Below are 19967 nucleotides of genomic sequence, written 5' to 3' on the forward strand. Positions count from 1 at the left end.
TCAATATTTGGCTTAATTTTAGAGTGTCACACATGATTCTACTGTTTTTTCGTTGATCCAAAGATTGCATTTACTCAAGCATCATAAACAGTATTTTATTAACTCAGGACAAAATAATAAATGTTTGTTTTGTATTTATTGATACCAAGTATAACATTTAGATTTACTCTTGAGTTATATGGAAACAAGGACAGAAATGGCATTTTTTTAAAAAAATAAAAAGTAAATTTGTTTTTCTCTCATAATATAGGTGTGATGAGAAGGAATGAATAAATTCCTTCTGATTTTTATTCTGGGGCCTGGGCAACTGCTCTGGATCCAGCTCTCATATATGTGTTCTATCTGATAACACAGCAGAAAATGGAACAGAGAAGGCTATGTCTTGCAGTCAGCATATGCTTCTGTGTATCTTCTTTATCAAGACTCTAATCCTGTGACCTTAACCTAAGTAAAGGGTGGAAAATTCAATTCTCATTACAGGGACTCGTGTGCTTTTAAGATTCTATCATGAGAACAGAGAGAGAACAAATATTGGGAGAAACAGTCCTCTCTACAACAGAGATGAGAGACCGCTGCTCCAGCATCTGTAGGCAATCACATGTCTATTCTGACCAGAATCCTCTTTGAAGTTATTGACGGCAGAGTTGATTTCCTGACTATTACACACATGCCAGATACTATACTGGACATAAAAAGGAAACAGACACCCTTTCTCCTTAGAAGCTGTAATCAATGAAATCATGATAAAAATAAGAATTTCAAAGTGAGAGGCTGATGATACAAAAGAAAATAATTTCATATCAGTGTAGGGAGGGAAAACAAGAAGTGTGGGATGTGTGATCCAGTCAGTATTTGCTGCAGGCGTGCATCGAATGCCACCCTAGGAACTCAGGAAAACATATTTTCATCTGACAGGAAAGTGTTCATTCACAAACAAGAAGAGGCTTCATGCCTTGAGAAGTTGGAATCAAGAGCCAAATGTCAATAACAATCTAATTTCTCTTAGAAATACATACTGTTGTATATAAGATTGAGTTGAGTGAGACAGATAAGGAGGCACTGGGTATTTTTCGTGTCCTATTAGCTTGCTTTGAAAGGATTCAATTATTTATACAGATTTGGGTTCCTTGGACTAGGCGGACACTGTAGAGAGGCACTCTTTCCGTGGGAGTCTGGTCTCTTCTGTCTTCCCTTCTCTAACGTCTGCCCTGACCATGTCTCTCCTCAGAAGACAGAGATGTACGGGAATGAACAGAGTTGGAGGTGGGGTGAGAGGAACAGTTTTCACCCACTCTGAGCGAAGAGAATGAAATTACAGCTCTCCAGAGAAGACGGGGAACACATTTTCCCTTTGGCTCCACCCCTCTCCTCCCTCTTCCCTTCAGCCAGGGCTTGGAAAGCTTTCTTCTCCCTGCTCTGCTTTTGTGCTTGAAAGTAAAAATGGAGGGAGTTTCTCAGCTCATCCGCCCAGCTTTAAACAGTATAATTTAAAGCTGTGATATAAAAATAAAGGGCTATGCTTAAAATATTTTGTAAGATCTATTTTTGACCAAATGGTCTTGGCTTTGGCTTCTTTTCTCTTATTGACACTTCTTCCTGTTCTGGCTTCAGATCAGCTTACTAGGCCATCAGAGGCAATGGTGTTAATAAGAAAGCTCTGTGTCTAGCCACAGACATCAGCCAGCTGTCACTGTCCCTAAACAAGGGAGAAGTGAGTGGATGGTAACCTCTTGACTTCTCATGCTCTGGAAGTAATATAAGCCGATTGGCTGCCTCCTTCCTTCTCTTCAGTCAACCTTTTTGCTAATCCCTTTAGGCTCCAGATTGAGCAGTCAGTCAGTTGTAGTGACAAAATTTTGGTGTGTTCTGTATGGATAAAGGAAATTGAGTAATGTGAAACAATTATTTTATGGAACATATCTCCAGGAATATAAATTCAAAATTAAAAGTGTCTTCATCCTCCTGACCTCACTTATCTGAGCTGAGCACCTGTGTTGTAATTGTTGGCAAGTGTTTTTATATTTACACAGTTTTATGTGCTTATATTCTTAAATAAATCACTCATAAGCTATTTAATTTAATATTCTCTGAGACTGGATATGCAATACGTATTTTGACCCTGAATATCCTAACAGCAAAAAATCTCTTAAGACATGCTAACAATACCAGATGTTGGTGGCACACGCCTCTAATCCCAGCACTTGGGAGACAGAGGCAAACAGATGTCTGTGAGTTCCAAGTTAGCCTGGTCTGTAGAATGAGTTCCAGGACAGTCTCCAAAGCTACATAGAGAAACCCTGTCTCAAAAACAAACAAAAAATCAAACAAGCAAACAAAAGAAAAGACATGGTAACAAGAATATCTAGAGATTTTCTGGAGCAAGATATTCTTTCCCATTAAATGGATACCCTTTCAAAGATGCCTGGACCCCTTACTTGTAAAAACAATATTCTTAAGATGGGCGTAGTGGTGCATGCCTTTTTTCCCCAGTACTTAGTTACATACTGAATCCCTGTCTCAAAACCATCAAGTGAATAAGTAAACAAGGAGGGAAATTTCCAAACAGGAGAAGAACAAATCAATATTTCTCTGCCTGCACAGAGAAGACTGGAACCTGTGGTCCTATGCCCTGAGTCATTTATCCAATGGTAATGAGCTGGTGCAAACATGTCCACTGAGCATCTGTTGAGAGCAAGATGCAGGGATCCCATCAAGGCACGCCCAGATTAGAAGCTCCACTTCACTCCTGCTGACAGAGGCTGAACCATTGGGGGTGGGGGATGGCTTGGTGTGGCCTTCTTTGAGAGAGCGAGAGATAGTCTCAGGTAGGGTTGTGGGAATGAAGAGACCATGGATTTAATGGGTCACTATTAGATAATTGAATAGGAACTGATAATTGATTAAATGTGAACACATTTCAAAGCTGGCATCTCGTTAGTGATAATAGGGTTCTTTCACTGCTACCAATTACAAAAGAAGGAGCAGGGTAAAGAGGGGGAGCGAGGAGGTCATTTTTATACGGATAGGACTTGAACTATTTGGACTGCTCAGAGGTGGCTAAATAGGAATGTGGACGATAGTCACAAATGGAAGGAACAATCTCAGATTGTTTCTATGGAAACAGTTTCTCTCCATTGATCTCCACACTCAAGATCCCCGACAAAGCCTGATAGTGGCACGTAGCATAATTCAATTGGTCAGCTGGTTAGCAACAGGGATTTCCTCCCACACGCGCCGAGAGTGCCAAAGCAGAGTCAGCTGAAGTCTGTTTCTTGCCTGCACACTGCCAAGCACAAGATTACTATAAGGTTCCTTTTTTTTTTTCATGGCTTTCATTGTCCCAGAATTCTTCCGAATATTAGTTATTCACTTATATTTTCATAGCAGGTTCTGAAAGGAAGTCCATCCATTTAAATGGCATTTTAAATGAACATAAGAAAGCCAAGGCAAATGTTTCTTTTCTATTATTTTTTTCGAGGGAGTAACTTTAAGAATTGAGTCCAGGCAAGATGCTTTAAGGAAACTGGGCATGGTAGCTATTATTACTATTACTGAGATTCTGCCAACCTCTTAGAAGGCAGCTGTGAGACTCTGGATACCTAGTGGAAGATCAAACATTTGGCATCTTCTGTTGCCAAGAAGCAGTCTCTATCGAAACTGCTGATTCTGAACCCTGGATGCCCATTAGGATCACCTGGGAGCCTTACAAATTCTGTTGCTTACGCTGAACCCACTCAGATGCCAGCAACACTAACGCACTCATTTTATTTTAGAGACCCTGGTGATAAGAGTGTACAGCGAGGTCAAAAGATTACTAGTTTGCTACTAAAACGTAGGATCTTCTCTCCCCCCTCAAAATAAAAACATACTTTCATTTTATGTTCCAACAGGACCCCTGAGAAAACATGATAAACAGTATATATGTCTTCTAGACAGAAAAATGTTTTCTCCTTTACAATAAGTCACCCAAGAAGCATTCCCAAAGCCTACATATCACAGCAACCTTGCTGCCATTTTGTTAGCTATGTGCGCTAAACGCTGAAAGCAATTCTAAATGCTTTAAAAAATAATCCTTTACATTTCTTTGTTGTGTGTGTAAGTGTGTGTGTGTGCATGCGCACATGCGCGCTGTGGCACATCTGTGAAGGTTATGTGAGTATTTCAGCCTCCTCTTAAGCGTTGATACCTGATCCCTGAAGGGTGAGGTTTACTGAAGACGTTCCATTTAGGACTTACATGTTCTAAAGTCTCTGACTCTCTGCACACTGTCCAATTGTGGGTCTCTGTATCAGCACCCACCTACTGCCACAAGAAGCCCCTGGTGATGACTGAGGGACACTGAGCTATGGGTATAACTATAGCAGGCTTTTTCTTTTGGGCCACCAACCAGCTCCCAAATCATGACTTGGAGACTTATTCTTAGTTATGTATGCTCAGCCTTAGCTTATGCCTTTCCCACTAGCTCTTATAACTTAAACAAACCTGTTTCTTTTCATCTACATTTTGCTTTGGTGCTTCTTACCTCTCTTACATTGTTTGTCCTACTCCATGTCTAACTGGCTGACTGACTGGGCATCTCTCTCCCTTTCTTCCTTATTCTCTCCTCTCTCATTCTTTCTTTTGAGCCAATATTTCTCCTCCTTCCTTATCTCAGTGATATAAAGCTCTACTCCTAGCTATTAGCCATTCAGCTTTTTATTAGACCAATCAGGTGCCTTAAGCAGGCAAGGTGAAACAGCAACACATCTTCACATAGTTAAACAAACGCAGCATAAACAAGTGTAACACACCTTTACATAGTTAATGTAACATTCCATTCTGCGATATAAACAAATTTAACACATTTTACATAGTTAAAGTAATATCCCACAACAAATACCATTAGGAGTTCTATTACTATATTCTTTTAACAGGAAAAGTATTTGGTTCAGAAAGAAACTTTTTTCTGTTTATTTTGAGATTGTAATTTTTTAATAACATGTCTCCCTTCTTTTTTCTCTTCTAACCTTCTCATACACTTCTCTTTTGTTCCTTTAAATTCAAGGCCTCCTTTTTCATTGATTGTTATTATATGTATATATATATTTACATGTACTTTGTATCCATTTGGCACTGGATAACCAATATGTGTGCTCTTCCCTGGGAAGGACCACCTCTCCTGTTCCCAGCTTTGCTAAGTTACCTGTGCTTCTTTGTGTAGGGTTGAGGCCTCATGGATTTCCCACATCTAGAGTGGCATGTCTGTTGTTACCATCCTTGTTCAGCTCATGAAAAAGCAACTTCTATTTGCATCATTATCTCTGGTGATATGGATAGTGTTTATAAATTGTGAGGGAGTATCTGAGTTAGGGTATGAGCCCACTAACAAATGATTTGTCTACAGACACAGAATTGAGGGCAAATCAACTCCCAGGTATATCTTAGAGCTTATAAGACACTTTGAAGATTTTAAATTATTAATTTTTATTTAAACTGTGGCATTATTTAGCAATTAACCTTCATTTCATCTTAAGTAAGGATGCCATTTTTACAAACCAGCAAACAACAGGATATAATGTGGTACCTGATATGTTTGATACAAGTGTCTGGGCCAAAAGATATATTTCAAAAAATTAGATTTTTCCCATTGTTCGTTATAATCTTTTCAAGGTCTTCAAATTATGAGCATGTTTTCTTTGAGATACATATTTTTGACATCTATGGAGCATGTTTTTTTACCTCTGTTCACACTTATCTGGCTTCTATTTTTTCATAGTACTGCCTTATTTGAATATGAAATTACAGGAACTAGCAAATAAGATATTAAAGATGCTAATAATTAACACTGCTTTTACAATTCATTCACCCAGTTACTTTGTGTTATATTTAACTCTCTCTTCAACTTTATGCATTTAGAGTTTGTCTTCTGGCAGCGATCTTGATGATACAGAAAATAATGTCCTTCAAATTTCACAATCAAAGTGGTGGGAGATCTTATGCTGTTTCTCCTTATAACTCTCCACCATTGCTCATTTATATTTGTTTTTGTTTTGTTGTTTAGACAAAGTTTCACAAGGTAGCCCAGGCTGATTATGAACTCAAGAACCTATTGCCTTTGCCCTTAACTCTTCAACTGGCACTTAATGGTGAACAAAAGTTCACAAGAAGGAACTCATCATATCTCTTCCGCTAATGTCCCACATTATTACAAAGAGGAAGTAGAAGGCACAGGCTAAGTATTTGGGTCAAGGAGAATTATTGTTAAATGCCTATAAATGATATTACGCTCAGTGTGTTTACAAGCTATAGCAATTATGGAATACAAGAAATTAGATAACATGACATTAACATTCAAGTTTCTCTTTGGAATCTTTATGTAATAGTTCCACTTAATTTTATGCATTGATGGACATTTTTCACATTGACTTTTATGAATTATGTTATTATGAGTAGGTGATCTCTCTGGGTGACCTCAAAGGACATTTGTTGGTGACATCTATAAAACCAAAAAAATTACACATGAAAACGGTACATTTATCTGCTTTATTTCATGATTATGTAGATGATAATCATTTCTATAATGATTCACATTTTATAGTCATTGTATGTGAAAAACATTTTGGAGTGACTTCAAGAGCTATGATGTACCAGGGAAAGTCAACGTAAGCAAAGTCAAGAGTTTTTCAGTGTACAGGGTAATACATGTTAGTAAAAATAACTAAGCATCTTCAGCTATTTCATTTCTCAGAGCTCCACTACCTCCTGTGTAAGATACTCCCATTTTATTGTTGCTGCAAAATCAGTGTTGAAGATGGAATAGGTATCTGACAAGTTAGTTTTCCCATCATTCTTTAGGAGGTAGTCAAATATCTTCTGTTTGTTTTAACAGTGAAAAATTCATGGAGTTGACTAAACTCCTAATGTAATGTAATTATTAGCAAACTCATATTTATTGTATATATTACCCTTGATTAAAGCTCCTTTTATTCATTATCTTATTTATCCTCAACATAATTCATTTTTAGATTAGAGAACTACCATCTTCTGAATAATGTAAATCCACATTTATTAGGAGCAAACTTTAAAAAAAACTGCCTTCAAACGTGCTATGATGATTATTAAGGATGTCTCTCTTCTCATGCTGTCAAGTAATTGCCTGTATTCCAAGATTACAATGCTCGTGTCCTATATGTGTGAATATCAAGACAAATGTCATTTTAATTAAATTTTTGTTTAAAAATCAGTAGTTTAATAATGAAATCAGATAAATAAGTAAATAATTTGATTCACACACTAAAATGTACAATGTATACCATAAGTGTGCTCTGTAGATGCTACCACTTTTTTCAGAATTTCAAACATTATGGTGAAAAGCTTCATCCCAGTATTCTGTTTCTTTCTTTATACTTTAGCAAAACCAAGCTTCTCTAACTTTATATTTCATGAAGTTTTTGCATCTTGTGTCTCTCTTTAAAAGGTTCATTTTTTTTTATTTTTAAAGTATCTACAAGCCAAATGTATAGCATTGCTTAATTTCTTTTAGGCATTTAAGAGGTAAGGATGGGAAAAGCATAGTAGTGTTCATTATATTAGAGTCTTGGAAATCTTGTCAAATAAAAAGCACTAAAAAATATATTTCACACAAAAAACTCTGGAACTCTATAATATTTTTCTAAGGAAAACTAAACAATAACTAAGGTTTGAAAAGCATTGTTAAAATAGATTTCTCAATAGATCGAATAAGAAATGAAAGTGCAAGCTTGCCTGCGTTCCCAGTACTCAGAAGGCAAAAACTAATTAAGTGAATTCCTGTTTCAAAAAATTAACTAATAAGAAAGAAAGGAAAAACACGAGTAAGCAACATTAGAAATGAAATGGTTTAAGTTGTAAAAAAAAGAATTGTATAAAATCATATTCATTTTTATTGATTTCATGAGATATACATTTTTCTCTGCTCTCCTCCCTGCCTCTCCCCTCCCCTTCAAGCCTCTCCCATGGTCTCCATGCTCCCAATTTACTCAGGATATTTTGTCTTTTTCTAGTACCCATGAAGATTAGATCCATGTATGTCTCTCTTAGGGTTCTCATTGTTGTCTATGTTCTCTGGGATTATGATTTGTAGGCTGGGTTTTTTTGATTTATGTTTAAAAACTGCTTATGAGTGAGTACATATGATAATTGTCTTTCTGGGTCTGGGTTACCTCACTCAATCTGATGTTTTCTAGCTCCATCCATTTGCCTTCAAATTTCAAGATGTCATTCTTTTTCTCTGCTGTGTAGTACTCCATTATGTAAATGTACCACATTTTTCTTATCCATTTTCGGTCAAGGGGCATTTAGGTTGTTTCCAGGTTCTAGCTATGACAAAGCTGCTATGAACATAGTTGAGCACATGTCCTTGTGGTACAATTAAGCATCCTTTGGATATATAACAAAAAGTGGTATTGCTGGGTCTTGAGGAAGGTTATTTCCTAATTTTCTGTGAAATCATCATACAGCTATTCAAGGGGGCTGTACCAGCTTGCAATCCCACCAGCAATGGAGGAGTGTTACCTTTACCCCACATCCTCTCCAGCATAAGTTGTCAGCAGTGTTTTTGATCTTGCCCATTCTTACCAGTGACCATTCTTGGTCAGTGTAAGATGGAATCTCAGAGTAGTTTTGATTTGCATTTCTCTGATGACTAAGGATGTTGAACATTTCCTTAAGTGTCTTTCAGCCATTTTAGATTCCTCTGTTGAGAGCTCTCTGTTTAGGTCTGTACTCCATTTTTTAAATTTGGTTGTTTGTTCTTTTGATGACCAATTTCTTGACCTCTTTGTGTATTTTGGAGATCAGACCTTTGTCTGATGTGGGGTTGGTGAAGATATTTTCCTATTCTGTGTGCTGTCATTTTGTCTTGTTGATCGTGTTTTTTGCTTTACAGAAGCTTTTCAGTTTCAGAAGGTCCCATTTATTGATTGTTTATCTCGGTGTCTGTGCTATTGGGGTTATATTTAGGAAGTGGTCTCCTGTGCCAATGTTTTCAAGTGTACTTCCCACTTTCTCTTCTATGAGATTCAGTGTGACTGGCTTTATGTTGAGGTCTTTGATCCATTTGGACTTGAGTTTTGCGCATGGTGATAGATATGGGTCTATTTTTCATTCTTCTACATGTTGCTATCCAGTTATGCCGGCAGCATTTGTTAAATATGCTTTCTTTTATTCCATTTGATATTTTTTGCTACTTTGTCAAAAATCAGGTACTCAAAAGTGTGTGGATTATTATCTGGGTCTTTGATTCGGTTCCATCTGTCCTCCTGTCTGTTCTTATGTCAATACCAGGCTGTTTTCAGTACTGTAGCTCTATAGTAAAGTTTGAAGTCAGGGATTGTGATGCCTCCAGAAATTCTTTTATTGTACAGGATTGTTTTGGCTATATGGCTTTTTGCTTTTTCATATGAAGTTGAGAACTATTCTTTTGAAGTTTGTGAAGAATTTTGCTCGGATTTTGATGGCATTGCATTAAATCTGTAGATTGCTTTTCATAAGATTACCATTTTTACCTAATAGAATTGTTAATTCTACCTACCCAAGAACATGGTAGATCTTTTCATTTTTTGGTGTCTTCTTCAATTTCTTTCTTCAAAGATTTAAAGTTCTTGTCAAACAAGAGTTACTCCAAGATATTTTATGTTATTTGTGGCTATTGTGAAGGATGATGTTTCTCTGATTTCTTTTTCAGTCTATTTATCATAAGTGTAAAGGAGAGCTAATGATTTTTGAGTTTATCTTTTATTTTGCTACATTACTGAAAGTGTTTATGAGTTATAGAAGTTCCTTGGTAAAATTTTTGGGGTTGCTTATGCAAACTATCATATCATCAGCAAATAGAGTTTGACTTCTTTTCCAATTTGTATCCCTTTGATCTCCTTTTGTTATCGTATTGCTCTAGCTAGAACCTCAAGAACTATATTGAATAGATATGGAGAGAGTGGACAACTTTGTCTTGTTTTTGATTTCAGTGGGATCACTGTGAGTTTTTCTCCATTTAGTTTGATGTTGGCTGCTGGCTTGCTGTATATTGCCTTAATTATGTTTAGGTATGTTCCCTGTATCCCTGCTCTCTCCAAGACCTTTATCATAAAGAGATGTTGTATTTGTTGATGTTGTATTTTCAGCATCTAATGGTTTTTATTTATCAATTTGTTTATATGGAAGATTGTGTTGACAAATTTTCATATGTTGAACCATCCCTGAATCTCTGGAATAAAGCCAACTTGATCATGGTGGATAATGGTTCTGATGTGTTCTTGGATTCTATTTGCCAGTATTTTATTTAGTATTTTTGCATTAATGTTCATGAGTGAGATTTGTCTGTAATTTGTCTCTTTCTTAGTAATGTCTTTCTGTGGTTTGTGTATCAAGGTAATTGTAGCCTCATAAAAAGGGTTTAGCAATGTTCCATTTGTTTCTATTGTGTGAAGCAATTTGAAGAGTATTGGTATTAATTATTCTTTGAAAATCTTGTAGAATTCTGAGCTGAAACCATCTGGTCCTGGGCTTTTTTTTTTTGTTTGGGAGACTTTTGATGACTTTGTATTTCTTTAGCAGTTACAGATATTTAATTTTCTTATCTGGTCTTGATTTAATTTTGGTAAATGGTATTTATCCAGAAAGTTTTCCATTTCCCTTATGTTGTCCAATTTTATAGAGTACAAATTTTTGAAATATGACCTGATGATTCTCTGTATTTCCTCTGTGTCTGTTGTTATGTCCCCCTTTCCATTTCTGATATAAAATTATATTCTAACAGATTGAAATACACATGACATGGATAACTCCCATGGAAAACACAATTTCCTGAAACTAACTCAACAGCAATTAAGTCAATTGTCGAGATCTTTAATTAGATGCCTTACAGTATTCCAGAACTTTTAAGATACAGAAACACTTAAAGAACATTTTTTTAAAAAACTGTAGTTTTATGTAAGATCATAGAGGCTCAAGGTTTTAATAATTCCATTTATTAGCTCTGGGAATCAGGATTTCTTTGGAAGCAAAATTGAAGGAGATTCCAGGCATCAGGAAGGGACAAGTCACAAAGAACTTGATGTGTATCTTAACTTATCAAGAAATTTGACCACTATTGAAGTTTAAAGCTATTGTGATTTATGCTATTTTTAAAAACATTTTCCCATGTATCAGAATTTTGGTTTTTTTTTCCTTTTTCCTTACCTTTAATTGAATGTAATGATGTCTCTTACTTTTATTTTTCTTTTGTTAACTACTAAATATATTGTTAATACTTTATAATGACTATCTTAATTTATCATAGTGATCATAAATGTTCAAATATATCTGTCATATATCACTCAGTATCTCCAACATGCCAGAAGGGGAAAACAGAGGTTTGGCATGTTCTTATTTTTCTCTGTTTCCTTGTAGCCCTCATGTCTATTCCCTTTTGACCCTCACTGCTATTATTTTTGAATTCTGTATCTAGAAAGCTGTATTTTTAAGATTATATGAAATATATTAAATAAAATTTTATTTAGATTCAATATATTTTATTGCTTTTGTTTGCTATCTTTTACTGATCCCATTCTCTCCTCTTGAAGTCATTATTGGTGGTTTATATTGCCTAGAAATTCTTTCAGAGAGAACCTTAAAATAATGAACTTCAAAGTCCCTTTCAATTCTAAAAATATATCTCTGCCTGTCACTTGGATAATAGTTTGCCTAGGTGTAGACTTCTAACTTCAAAGTTCTCTTTCATTAGAACAAGGACACTTTTTCACTGTCTTCTTGGATCCTGGGTGGCTCACAAGAAATTTAATATCCCTCTGATTCTTACTCCTTTGTAAGTTATCATTATTTAAATTCTGAACACTTTTAAATTTTAGTCTCATTCCAGATGTTAACAATTTCACAGCAGTGTATTTAGGAATGTGTGTTTGTTGGTGTGTGTATGTGTGCCTTTCCTGTTTAATCTACCCCGTAGCCAAGATTGCATTCAGTTCTGAAAAATTCTTCCATGATAGTCCCTAAATGCTGTTCTTTCTTTCCATTTCTTTATTGCTCTGTTCAAGAAGTACTACTGTACCGATGTTAGGCCTTCCTTGACATTTACATATTTTCATCCTTTATCTTCTTTCTGTGGTGTTCTTATCCAGATACCCAGCACAGGGCTGGAATACCAACCTGCAGTGTGATTTATCTAGGTTTTGTTTTGTTTTTTGTTTTTTTTTTTTTTTTTGTAATTTAGGATTACTCGCAGCTTCTGGTTCATTAGAAGTAATATGTTTACCTCAGTTGCCTTCAGAAAACATTTTCTACTTTTCCTAAGAATTGGGGGTAAAGGCTACACATCAAGAAAATAGCAGCATAAAAAATTAATTTACTAAATTAAATCTGCTTTTGACTTTTGTGATAGAATAGTTCTCATCATCCGTGACAGTTCAAGAGTAGAGCCTAATTTGACAAGGCCAGCAAAACAAATGTCAGTGACGAACTGAGGAGCTAGTGAGTCACAAATCTGGAATTGTGATGTATGAGGACCCACCTATCATGGGAGTTGAGAGCCAACTGAGAGGGGTACAAAGAGAGGGCTTTGTGGCCGAAGTCACTGAGGTGGGTCAGGTGATCGCAATGGTTGAAAAGGTGCCAGCATAGGAATCTGAAAGAGGTGCTTAGAGTTTGAGGTTTAACAGGGGGAAATGTCTCATCCTGGTGAGACCTTAGAGAGTATTTGATCTGCAGGGTTACTGATGTCAAGTGTGGAGAGTATGGGGAAAAGAGATTAAAGAATTTGAATTTTTGCACATCAGAATAATGGTGCTTGTGGGAACTGATAGCATTTATGGAAAATAATAGTGGTCACTTGAAAATTGTTCTTTAAAAAGTTGTCATTTAGAAGTTATGCTACTACACCTTGGCAAATATAACCCGTGAACAACAGTAACAACAACCAATGTGTGCTTTGTACGATTCTTAAAATCCCTGGAACAGACAGCTTTCCTCCCCAGTGACACAGGCCCATTCGCACTGATTCTTAAAGTCTTTGAAAAAAGTCAGGACCCCAAGAAACCAGTTATCAATTAGGCCGTTCAAGACATCACATCTCTTCCCTGAGACGGAAATATAGGTCAGGATGCCATCCTCTGATCAGTGCTAGAGCCCTGCATTTCTTGATTCTTGTTTTATACTTCATTGACTATGAGGGAGGAGGCCATCTCTAGTGCCTTCAAGCCTGCTAATGTCTAATTAGTGGCCTAACGTCTTTGTCTATTTTTAATTTCTGGAATGGATGACCGACGAAGAAAGAAATTGTTTCTGTTGCTGGTTCTGCTTTATGAGGAGTTGTATTACAACAAGATATACACAAAGAAGTCGTACCAATAGGGAAATAAGTAGCAGCTTTTACTAAAATGAAGCTGCTGTTCGTTTGTAGACAAGGCATTGCTAATGGCCCACGCATTTAGGATGATTAGATTGCATGAAGACAAATATCTATGAACTCATAGCTGTGTACTGCCAGTGACTCAATTAGCTCTTCAAAATTACTTGATTAAGACAGGCAGGGCAATGCAGTAGCATCAAATGCAGCTACTAAATACTTTACATTGCAACCTACCTTGGCTCTAGACTATTGGCTGAACCTTCTGTTGTATTTCACTGTTATAACGGGTATCACATGCATATAAAAGCAAAGTGTTTTTTCTTTCTTGTGAAAAGCTGTTAAGCTTTCCAGTATAATCTTCACATCAACACAGATGAAACAAAAAAGAAGAATCCCTGGTTAAATAAGAGAGATAAAGAATGGAACTAAAACCATTATACATCGTGTCTGCCTCTTAAACTAAAGAAAGTGCCATTTCCATAATTTTATCTTTAAAAAATCAACTAAAGCAGTAATTTTAATTTTCCTTGAGTTTAAGTGCATAGTGTGGGTTCTCCTCATTAAAGAAACTGAGAACATAAATAGAATTAGGACACGTATTTTTGTGCTGCCCATATTGTATACAGTATAGAGACCAGAGCCGGTAAGGGTTCTAGTTTCTGTAAATAGTTTCGCTTTTATTCAAAGCAAAAATTCCATCAGAACTTAACCTCTTCAAGTGGAAAGTAGTCACAGAACCCTGTAATCATAGAACTCAAGAGGCTGAGGCAGGAGGATGACAAGCTAAAGGCCGTGTGGACTACAGAGTAGGATTGTCTGTGAACAAAGGAAGGATAGGGATAGGGAAGGGAAAGTCCGGTCCTCTGAATCATAGGTCCCTGCCCAGGTTGAGCATGCGCTTCCTTCTGTCTCCACAGAGCATCTGCACGACCACCACTGCATTCTTGCATTTTTTCTTCCTGGCTTCATTCTGTTGGGTTTTGACAGAAGCGTGGCAGTCATATATGGCTGTAACTGGAAAAATCAGGACACGCCTTATACGGAAACGCTTTCTGTGCCTTGGATGGGGTAAGCATATACTTTTCATGTTTTGCTCATGTGACAGTGGGAGAGACATCAGAAAATAGTAAAAAGTGATTGTGGCCACATTACTAAGGTATCTAACTTGAAACATGAAGTGCAAAAACGTGAGAGAAGAAGCCCTTTTGTAAACGTCCGTGGGGTCATTTGGAACTTTATAATGGGATAATTATCAAAGATTTTAGCTAATAAACATTCAGTGTACTACATTGTGTATCTTGAGACCTGAGCTACCTAAAGTTAGAAAGACAATGTGTTCCCTGCTGATATTTTCTGAAATCACAAAATGCTTTGAATTGCTTGGGCACCCAAATCAGGATGTCCACAGGACATATAGAAAACCCTAGAAATTCTCTATGTGTTCTATTCCAAAAAAAAAAAAAAAAAAAAAAGCACAGGGGAGGAGGAAGGAACCATCAGAGAGGCAAGGAAACTTTACATGTAGGTAAGGGGTTTCTCAAAAGTAGAAATGTACAATTGCTGCCATACTAGGAATTAATTAATCCACTGCCCATAATTATTGGGGAACATTTCCAATTGCTTCATGGCATAGACATCTCAACGATCAGTGATTTCATGGGACCAGTTTGAATGAAAGCATAATTAATTTTTAAAAATCTAGTTTTAGAAAAAAAGACAGGGTTTTTCATGTCTGTATTTGAGTTTTAAAATCCCCACCCTGAGACCACTCACATGAGTACACACATAGACATACACATACGCACACATACATGTGTGCACATTCGCTCACATCCTGCCGCTGTTATAGCAGACAATGAGAACAGGGTGTTCTAAACAATCTGGGCAATTCTGAACGAGTGAACTTATTCCAAGACTAGAATAATTCATCCTGAAACACACGATCAAAACCACTTAACAGTTATCTGCCAGCATTCAGCACAGGTGTATTCATATTTAGTTGATGTATTAGGACTCTTTTTAGAAGCAAATGGAAAGGTAGAGAATACGTTCTACTTGGAGTTTGGTAAGATTTTTATCTAGATTCCATGACAAAGACCTTCTTAAATGATGGCAGTTCTGAACCAAGGTTCATTTTGGTTGTGAATTAGGACCATAGATCGAAGGAAGAAACGGCAAGTACAGGAAGCTCTTTCTTAAAGAATGATTTCCTTGCCAGTAACCAAGAGCTTCTTTATCTAATATTGCTACTAAAGATCTTGAAGAAAGGGATTGAAAAGTTGCAAAGTTACAGGTAATATCAATATTCTCTGTACGGCAAAGAAGTTGTGTAGAATATCAGTGAAGAGAAACGCGCCAAAATCAATTTAGTAAACAAAGGAAGTCCAATTTATATGAAATAAAGATTACTAACTCCTTAGGTATTGTTAGGGTATACATGTGTGCTTGATTGCTTCTAATGAACTCCATCATTCAATCACAATATTCAGTCAGCAGATAACATGCAGGGTGAGGGTGAGGCAGAGGAAGGAGACGAAGAGTTTCATACTCATAATTTATATTGTGAGTGTAAACGTGGTGACGTTGGCATGCCTCCCACAGTTCTGTGTTTAAAGCTGGTGAATTTATACACTCTTAGCAGAGTAGACTCCCAGGAGAAAGGAAATAGCAAGAAGAATGGGGAGACAGGCAGAAGGGTGAACCAAGAGGATGATCAACTGGGGGATTTCATTTTAACTGAAAGAGTAAACATGTTCGGCTTAGAAATACTGCATGTCCAAATATGTGTATATATGTAGTAAGGAAGTCTTAGGGTTAGAGCTGGTTTAGATTTTCAGGTAACTGCGTTCTCTGTTCGTACATCGTTACTGTTATAAGTAAACTGAAAAGAAATTATTAAGTGGGAAAATTATTTTGGGGCTCTTATTATAAGTTAAACTTGAAATGGATCAATATGTGGCCAGCTGAATATTCCACTCTTATGCCAGGCCATCACACCAGGGCATCCAGTTTTCTGCCTTTCTGGTTAATTTTTAACTATAAATTTCCTTTATAATGATGTAAACCCCTAGGGAAAAAATAACTTAAAAGATATACTAAATCTGTGTTATTACTTCCCTTTAAAAGCATGTCAAATGCAGTGGTAACCTAGCAACACCAGGGCAGTGCACTAAGTTAAAATCCCACCTGCCTCTTGTAGTCTCACACTTGAAAGTTTGCAATACAAACATCCATTGCGAGGTGACTCTTCCAACAGAAGTTGCTGCGGTCTGAGTATCTAAAGTCTGCCCAGGCCTGTCCTGGGCAAGTGTGCACAAGTGACTGTAGCTGAAGATGAAATGTCACCTGAATATGCAATGTCGCCTTGCTGTTTTGCAGGACTGCCAGCTTTAGTAGTAGCCACATCTGTAGGCTTCACCAGGACGAAGGGATACGGCACGGATCACTAGTAAGTCCATCCATAATGCTAACCATGGTGATAAGTAAGCAAGTTACCAAACAGGTTTTATTTGTCTTGCCTCCTAATGCCATTCACTTTGTCACGGAGTCATTAGCAATGCTAGAAGGTGACTTCTATGCGTAAAAGTTAAGAAAGTGATGCAACTATTAAGAATCCTCATTCCTGTTTCCAATTCTTCCTAAGACCAAAATATTTTCCTTTAAAGATACATCAACATGTACTGTACACTCCAAAACTTAAATACTCTCTGTTAGAATTGGTAAAAACTTGATGTTATTTTTCTATTATTGTGTTTTAGGATGTGACTCTTTTCTCAGTTACAGACATCACTGATGTCTATTATCACTAGCTATTATTAATGCAGGTTTTGTTGTTACGTGGTGGTGTTATGCTGCAATTGATTGGTCAGGAGACAGATTCTATAGTAGAAGATGCCTAGACTGTGGAAGAAATTAGAAAGGGGTGTGATGTCCACCATATGCCTGTGATGCTCAGAAAGTCCAAGAAACAATTTATGGTGTAACGTTTCTAATTTGAAGCAATACACTTTCATAGTTTATGATGCCAGTTTTCATATCGAGGATGTAGTTGAGAAATGGAGAGTGTACATATTACTGAATAAATAAACGTTACAACGTGACATTCTGTAATTGTTTCCAGGTGTAAATTAGGAATTACTAGTAATTAAGCCACGTGTTGAACTCACCAAATTAAGAGCATAGAAAAGGGCATCACTTCACCTGCCCATCCCACACAAAGACTCCTTCTTAGAGCTGGGGAAACTCCTCATTTGGGGAGTCTTGATTTTCTTTCATTCAGTCAATATCACTGAAAGAAAATGCTGTGTTTATTTAAGGACTACTATAACATAATTGGTTTGTTATTACTTTTTCTATTGAAGTAACTGTTTAGGTATAAATCAAAGATTTATAAAACATCTTACTAGTGTTTATGGGTCCCACTTTCAAGTTTATAAAATTCAAAAGCATGCCAAGCCATGTGTTATCTTTAAACAAATATACATATGTTTGTCAATGTTTTTGTATGTATATATCGCTACTAGATTAAAGTTTTAATTAAGCTATAACTTAGAGAGTCACATTTATTCTCTTAAATGTATCATTTTCTTTGGTTTTTGGCAAATGCATGATTTATGGAACTACACCCTCAATAATAATAGAGCAGATCATTGTTAGAAGAGGCACAGTGCAGTCACCACTACAGATTGTAAGTTTTGAAGGCAGCTCACTGGCTGCATGGACTGATTGGTGAAAGGGACAAATAGCAGAAAATAGTTGTGTGAGTACGGGCCTGGGTCCACACCAGCCGTGAGATACAGCCCCTCACTGTCTCCTCAGCTCTGCCCGGACTGTGGGCAACTGCACATGCTCCATCTGCAAACTCCCAGTTCTGTGCCCTCTGACCTCTTCGTTTCCTTTTGATTCAGAGCATGAACATCCCCCCCACCACGCCCCCGAAAATTCCACAGCGCTGTCCATGCAAACCTGCATCTCTTGGTGACATTAGTTAATGGGAGAAACACAGTTGCACTCATTCTAATTCACAAACTTATTCCAGAGAATGTTCATGGTAGTCTGGGAAACAGTAAAATTAAAGGAAAAAAGAAAACACACACACACACACACACAAACACACACATGCAAATATGAGTTATCTATTTCCTTCCTCGATATCTTTTAAGACACTTTCTCCCAGTATCTCAGTAGCCTGAAGGAAGATTTTGTAAACACGCTGTTACAATTCTGAAGTCCCTCGGAAAAAGTCAGCCAAGGAGGTAAAGCAATATTTGTTGGGATAATCTCTTTGCAAGAAATAAAAGTAGAAATTGTGTTATACGAATATTTGTCTAAAATATTTTAACTGCCTCAAGATAAAGCCCAGTAGTGAGGGGTAGATAGTGTTTCCTCCTCATGAAATGCTGTAATCCTACTTTTTTTATGGCTTCTAAATATTAAGCTACAAATTTTTGAAATGCGCCAACACTGCAAGGTCAAATCCTAACCGATGCTGCTTGCACCACAGTCCAGTGGCCTGATGCTTATCACTGATTTTTGTTAGTTTTCTCTAATGCTATTTTTAGCTGCTGGCTGTCGCTTGAAGGAGGACTGCTCTACGCCTTCGTTGGACCTGCAGCCGCTGTTGTCCTGGTAAACTCTGAAACTCACTTGATGGATTAGCAAAGCAGAAAGATTACAGGGGCTCATTTAGAGTGGGAAGTTTGATAAAGCGTTTGGTGGAAATTTTAAAGTCCAACTACTTACTACATCAATTTTAATATCAATTGCTTTCTATCTTATATTACCCTAAAATATTCATATTTAAGTATTGGAGGTTATTAAACTTGGGAGAGTGGAATTCCTCCTACAGTGATTCCAGATATGTGAAGAAGCTCAAGTGAATTTCAATAAATCCTTCCTCTATAATATATAAAATCCCATCCTTTATATCATTAAACCTCTATCTTATCTTGTATAATGTATTTATATATGAATAGGGAAATTAATCAAGACTGCCATTTCCAAATATCTTTACCTATCATTTATCCATCTATATGTATACATACATACCTGTCAGTTTCACAAACTCAGTGATAGAAACATTTTAGAATGGATATGTCATTGTTCCACAGTCGATCCTGCATATTCTAGTATGTTCAGTAGCATCCTTCCCTTTGCCTACCACTACTCCAGATATTTTTGGTGGGTCAATATTATTCCAACTTAAAAACCACCAGTAGCTGTTAACTACAAAGACTTTAATCATTTTCTTTTTAGAATAACAAAATAGTTTCCCAATTTTAAAAATTATAAGATGTAAAATTTTCTACTCTCTTTCCATTGTCTCTCTCCTGCTCGACCTCCGTCCCCCTCCTTCTCTCATCACTCATCATTCTGACGAAAATGAAGGAGGAAAAAAAGATATATTAAATACAAAGACACATATCACTGTTCAATTAGGCTATCTGCGAGATAATTACCTTTCAGTTCTTTGAATGGCTCATTCAATAACTTGGACACTGGAAACCTCTTTCTTAGTAACACTATTTTAGGCTTCTTCTCTTAAAGAGCCTTCATTCTTCAAAGCTATAACAGGGAACAAAAATTGCCCATGGTTTACAAGAAAGAA

At 36.7% G+C, this 19967-nt stretch overlaps 1 protein-coding gene across 2 annotated transcripts in view; it reads left to right on the top strand.

Annotated features, from left to right (window-relative positions):
* Adgrb3 (adhesion G protein-coupled receptor B3) overlaps window positions 1–19967 on the top strand; it is a 729546-nt gene that overhangs the window by 654246 nt on the left and 55333 nt on the right. For both annotated transcript variants that reach the window (XM_041655382.1, XM_041655381.1), the window contains exons 20-22: window positions 14278–14428; window positions 16739–16808; window positions 18922–18988. In XM_041655382.1, coding sequence (XP_041511316.1) covers window positions 14278–14428; window positions 16739–16808; window positions 18922–18988 — 288 coding nt within the window. The remainder of the gene's footprint in view (window positions 1–14277; window positions 14429–16738; window positions 16809–18921; window positions 18989–19967) is intronic.

Source organism: Microtus oregoni, unplaced genomic scaffold, assembly GCF_018167655.1.
Source record: "Microtus oregoni isolate MIOR12 unplaced genomic scaffold, Mior012 000007F_ref0000211, whole genome shotgun sequence".
Taxonomy (NCBI): Eukaryota; Metazoa; Chordata; class Mammalia; order Rodentia; family Cricetidae; genus Microtus; species Microtus oregoni.